This window comes from Gekko japonicus, unplaced genomic scaffold, assembly GCF_001447785.1.
Source record: "Gekko japonicus isolate JY-2015 unplaced genomic scaffold, Gekko_japonicus_V1.1 scaffold9559, whole genome shotgun sequence".
NCBI lineage: Eukaryota > Metazoa > Chordata > Lepidosauria > Squamata > Gekkonidae > Gekko > Gekko japonicus.
The window spans coordinates 1-4,871 of NW_015171178.1; the positions used below are offsets into that span (position 1 = coordinate 1).

The 4,871-nt window shown below is 49.5% G+C and overlaps 1 protein-coding gene across 1 annotated transcript in view; it reads left to right on the forward strand.

Annotated features, from left to right (window-relative positions):
• Positions 1 to 1,210: 1,210 nt before the first annotated feature.
• The window catches only part of LOC107117060 (HRAS-like suppressor 3), a gene marked incomplete at both ends in the record, with an annotated part of 5,021 nt that continues 1,360 nt past the window's right edge, over positions 1,211 to 4,871 (forward strand). The window contains one exon of the mRNA XM_015419092.1: positions 1,211 to 1,313. Within this exon, the coding sequence (XP_015274578.1) occupies positions 1,211 to 1,313 (103 nt within the window). The remainder of the gene's footprint in view (positions 1,314 to 4,871) is intronic.

The following is a 4,871-nucleotide window of genomic DNA, read 5'->3' on the forward strand; positions in this document are numbered from 1 at the left end:
CGTCTCTCTAGCCGTCTTAGCTCTTGCTTAAGTGGGGCTCTGGCTAGGTCATCTGCATTTCTATGACAATGCCTGACTCTGTAGCCACCCCTCCCAACATACTCCTCCACTTTCCTCCTGCCAGTCAACAAAGAATCCTTCATTGCCTCTGGGCCTCTAGAGTGCAAACCCCAAAATTATCCTTCTGGGCGACAAACTTCAGCATTAATCCTGGGATGTAAGGCATTTTGCCACAGCCCTGTATCTTTTTCCTAGCTCACTGATAGAAGTCAGAGCTTTATCTTGTGCTCTAGAGTGCAAGAGGTGTCAGCCAGCTAACATACTGCGCTGTCTCTGTGCGCCTTCCCCAAAAGGATTGTCTGTGTCTCCTCCTTCTCTGTCTCTTACCTACTCTCTCAGGCACAGTGGAGGCAGGCCGTGCAGAAACTTTCACAAGCAGTCCCCCAGTTTAGTCTCTACAGCTGAGATGATCCTACTGTTAAAAAAGGGTGATTCTGCATTGGCTTTTCCCTCTGTTGTTTTACCAAACCCACGTTGGAACAGAAATTCCCCTCTGCAGTGCATGCTGCTTTCACTTTCTTTGATCATTGGATTTTATGGTACCCTCTACACTCCATGCCGCTTTCACTTTCTTTGATCATTGGGTTTTATGGTACCTTCTGCATAGATTTTTGGCCATTCAGGGGTGACTTTGCAGTCATTATGGCATTGCCCCAGGATATTTGAATGTGGTTTTGAGCTGCACCTTTTCCTTAGTGTTGAGAAAATGTGGAGTGAATGTAGGGTTGCCAGGTCCCCCCCAGGGGGGGGAACCCCCACTCAATTGGTCCATTCTCTGCTGGCCCGGATTGGGCTGCTGGGGGGAACCCCGCCCCCAAAGTGCCGGGAGCACGGAGACGTGCCCGGTGTGATGACGTCACCCGGAGGTGACGTCATCACGTCGGGCACATTGGGGGCCGGACCACTATCATTTAAGGGAAAACTCTATGGTTTCCCCTTGAATGATAGTGGCCCCGCCCCCAATGCGCCCGACGTGATGATGTCACTTCTGGGTGACGTCACCACAGCATGTGTGCAAAGTGCGCGTGCCAAGGAACTCCTGGGGAGGGCCGGGACTCCCCCCGCTAAAGCACAGGTAAGACATGGCAACCCTAAGCGAATGCCAGATGCAGAATCACCCAGAGTCTCAGGCTTCTGTTCATTCTTGCAGGTGGAGCCAGAACGCGGAGACCTGATCGAGATTGACCGGATTTATTATCAGCATTGGGCTATCTACATAGGCGATGGATATGTGATCCACTTGGCTCCAGAAAGTAAGGCCTTCTCTACTAAGAAGCAGAAAGCAAGATTTATGGAGAAAATGACTAAGGACCTTTCCTAATCCCCCCCTCCCCAGCAAATTCCATGCCAGCACTAGTATTCCAGTGAAGCCCCCGTGGTGTCCTGCACTCTTCAAGACAGCCCAGCCTCCTCAGCAGCGGTGCCCTCAGGTCTAGGATGCAAGACCTCAGAGCATCAGCAGGAGCTGGCACCAGTGTCCCCTCTAAGCTGAGTTAGTGTGAGCTAGCTCACCATTTTTCAGCCTCCAGCTCACACATTTTTGTCTTAGCTCAGGAAGGATGGCTCCAGAGCAACGTAATTTATGCAGCAGCCAAAGCACCTACTCACAACTTTAATGCTGGTAGCTCACAAGGTAGAACTGCTTACAGGACGCCACAGCTTAGAGGGCACACTGGCTGGCACACAGGCTTGCACCCAATGGACCAGTTGATCCAGCAAGGCAGCCTTCCCAAGCCTCAGCCTAAATAGGCTGAGAAGTAATCAGGCTCAGCTGCCCTCGTTTAAGCTCCAGTGGCTGCACTGTGCTTTGTCCAGGATCCTGCAAAGAATTATTGTTCTCATAGTTCCTAGGTCTGGGATGACAATGCCTGCTGCCATTCGAGCACTTCACCTCCTTTGGGGCACCTTAGGGTTGCCAAGTCCTATCTTCCCCTCCAGCGGGGGACTTTGGGGGGAAAAAAAAATTCCTGGAGGGGGCGGAGCATCCCCAACATGATGATGTCACTTTGGGGGCGCCCCCCCCCCGCAGACAGGGAGCCAGCATTTCCCTGCGCGTCTGACGTCTGCAAAGATCGGGCTCGTGGAAAAGGCAGCTTCCTGCAGTTAAAGGGGCCCCTTTAACTGCAAGGAGCTGGCATTTCCACGCGCCCGATTGGCTGGCCTGTCCTCCCCCCCTCCCCCCTCTCTGCTCAAGAGAGAAGGGATAGGGATGGCGGCGGGTGTTGGGGCTTGGGGCAGCCCCCCCAAAAAGCGGGGGACCCCTGCCAAACTGGGGTGTTTTTTTTGGGCAACCCTAGGGCACCTTGGCCCAGGCCTTCTGCTGCTGCTGTTCCTGCAGCGAGAGTGTTCCCTGGGGGGGGGGCTGTCTATGGGCCCAGGTTCACAGCCTGCCCAGTGGAGGCCTGGGGGTTGTTTCAGGGGCCAGTGGCGAGGTCTCCCTTGCAGGCTCTAGCGGGGGGCTTGTGACTGCCAGAACATTGGCAGCAGGCAGGTCTGCGGAGCTGAGCCCTGCCTGGTTCCTCTGGTCCTCCTCTGTCTCTTCTTCTGAGTCACTGGGCTGGGCAGAGGAGGTCATGACAATATATACTTTCCTTAGCTAATAAATACAGTATAATTATGGGGCGTGCTTAGTGCCATGGAGCTGCGGTGGCTCAAGTGGTTAAGACGCTGAACTGCAGGCTGTGGAAGGTCAGTAGTTCAGCAGTTCGAGACCCGGGTGCATGATGGAGTGAGCTCCCATCTCTAGTTCCAGCTCCTGCTAACCCAGCAGTTCGAAAGCAAGAAACTGCAAGTAGATAAATAGGTACCACTTTGGTGGGAAGGTAACAGCGTTCCGTGCACCTTGGTGTTTATTCATGCCGGCCACATGACCACGGAAACGTCTTCGGACAGCGCTGGCTCTTTGGCTTTGAAACGGAGATGAGCACCGCAACCCTAGAGTCGGATTCGACTGGCTTTCGAGCAAGGGAACCTTTACCTTTACCTTTAGGGTTGCCAGGTCTCTCCTGGCAACCGGCGGGGGATGGGGGGACTTACCAAGAGAAAGAAGGCCCAGGCAACGTTGCTGGCATCACACAGGAAGTGATGTCATCATGCTGTGACTTCACTGTGACTCTTTAGTATTTGGGCAAAAATTCTATGGTAAAAATGGCTTCTACCATAGAGTTTTTGCCCAAATACCAGAGCATTTCCCGGACATAGCTGGCATGATGGTGTTACTTCCTGTGCAGCACCAGTGACATGGCTTGGGCCTTCCTCTTTCTCCCGGTAAGTCCCTCCGCTGGCCAGCTGGTCAAATTACTTTGACACTGGACACCTTGATTTTCACGTGAATTCACAGTATTATATGTTGATGTACAGCTTGATATATACTCTTTCAGATGGCTTTTGGTTTATTTTCCTATAATTATAGCAAGGTTTATTGGAGATATTGTATATCCAGTGATCCATGGTCTTTGTGGACCAGGTCTTTCTCGATTCCCCCTCATAAAAACATAAGAACATAAGATAAAACATTAAAAAAGAAGAACATAAGAACATAAAACCATAAGAAGAACCCAATAGGATTGTCTTAGTGGTCCATCTAGTCCCACATCCTGTTTCAAACAGTGGCCAACAAGTTACTCTGAAGGGCCAACAAGACACAACCCCATGATGTTGCCTCCTAGCACTGAGGTTTACTACCTTTGCTTACAGAAATTCGCTTCAGTCACTATGGCTAGCAGCTATTGATGGACTTCTCCTCCCTGAAACTCCCTAATTAAAAATCTTCTGTGTTTGGGGGGCGGGGGAGTCCTGTGCCCCTTTAATAGAAGTATAGTTGGATGTTATTTACCAGGTAATGTTATTGATCTCCATGCCATGGAAAGCTTCAGCTGCTGGTGTCCACATATTAAACCCCCATGAAAGTTTTTGCCTGGCCTGTTGGCAGCCACTAGTATAAGGCTTAAATTTCCAGAATTCTGACGTTGCTTACAGGTCAGTAGGTTGTATATGAAACAGTGTGAAAAATCAAGAAGGGCACCATAGCAATGTACAGAATTCTTCCCTCCTTCGTTTTTACTGCACAACAACCCTGTGAGGTAGGTTTAGAGTAATTCTGTTTATGTATTTACTCTATTTATAGGCCCCTCCCACCTTGCTCACTGACAGTCAAAGGGAATTACACAGCATAAGACGACACAGTCAAATAACATGAGGCATTCAAAAAAACATGCAGTAGGACTGGGATCACAAAAATTCGAGACAATTGCAAAACACAGAGAGTACTACATCTTTCTGTGTTATACCTCTAAGGATGCCAGTCACAGCTACTGGTGAAACGTCAGGTCCTACCACGGCCACACAACCCGGAAAATCTACAGCAACTAACTGCAAATTTTTTTATCAGATATACCTTAAATGATGAACAGCATTATAGAATCACATAAGTAGAAAGCAACACAGCAAAAGCAAGATAATGCATACCATAAACAGTAGAGAAAGGTGAACCTGGCAGAGCTCTGTGGTTGGATTCGAACCCAGGTTTCTGTGGTGCTGCTGCATGAATCACTGCACTACACTGCCTCTCTTAACTCTCACTCTTATTAATCAGTTAATTAGAGGCACTTTTCAGTTATGAAGGAGCTTGATAATTCATAGATACTGACAGAAATGAACACAAAACCTGACTGAAAGTTAAACTACTGCCAGGCTCAACACACAATTCTATACACCAGCAATATGTAAGACAGATGAAGCCTAACAAACAGATGAAGGAGAACAATGTTTGAGTCCAGTGCAGAGGTCATTTCGGGGGGGGGGAACGTGGG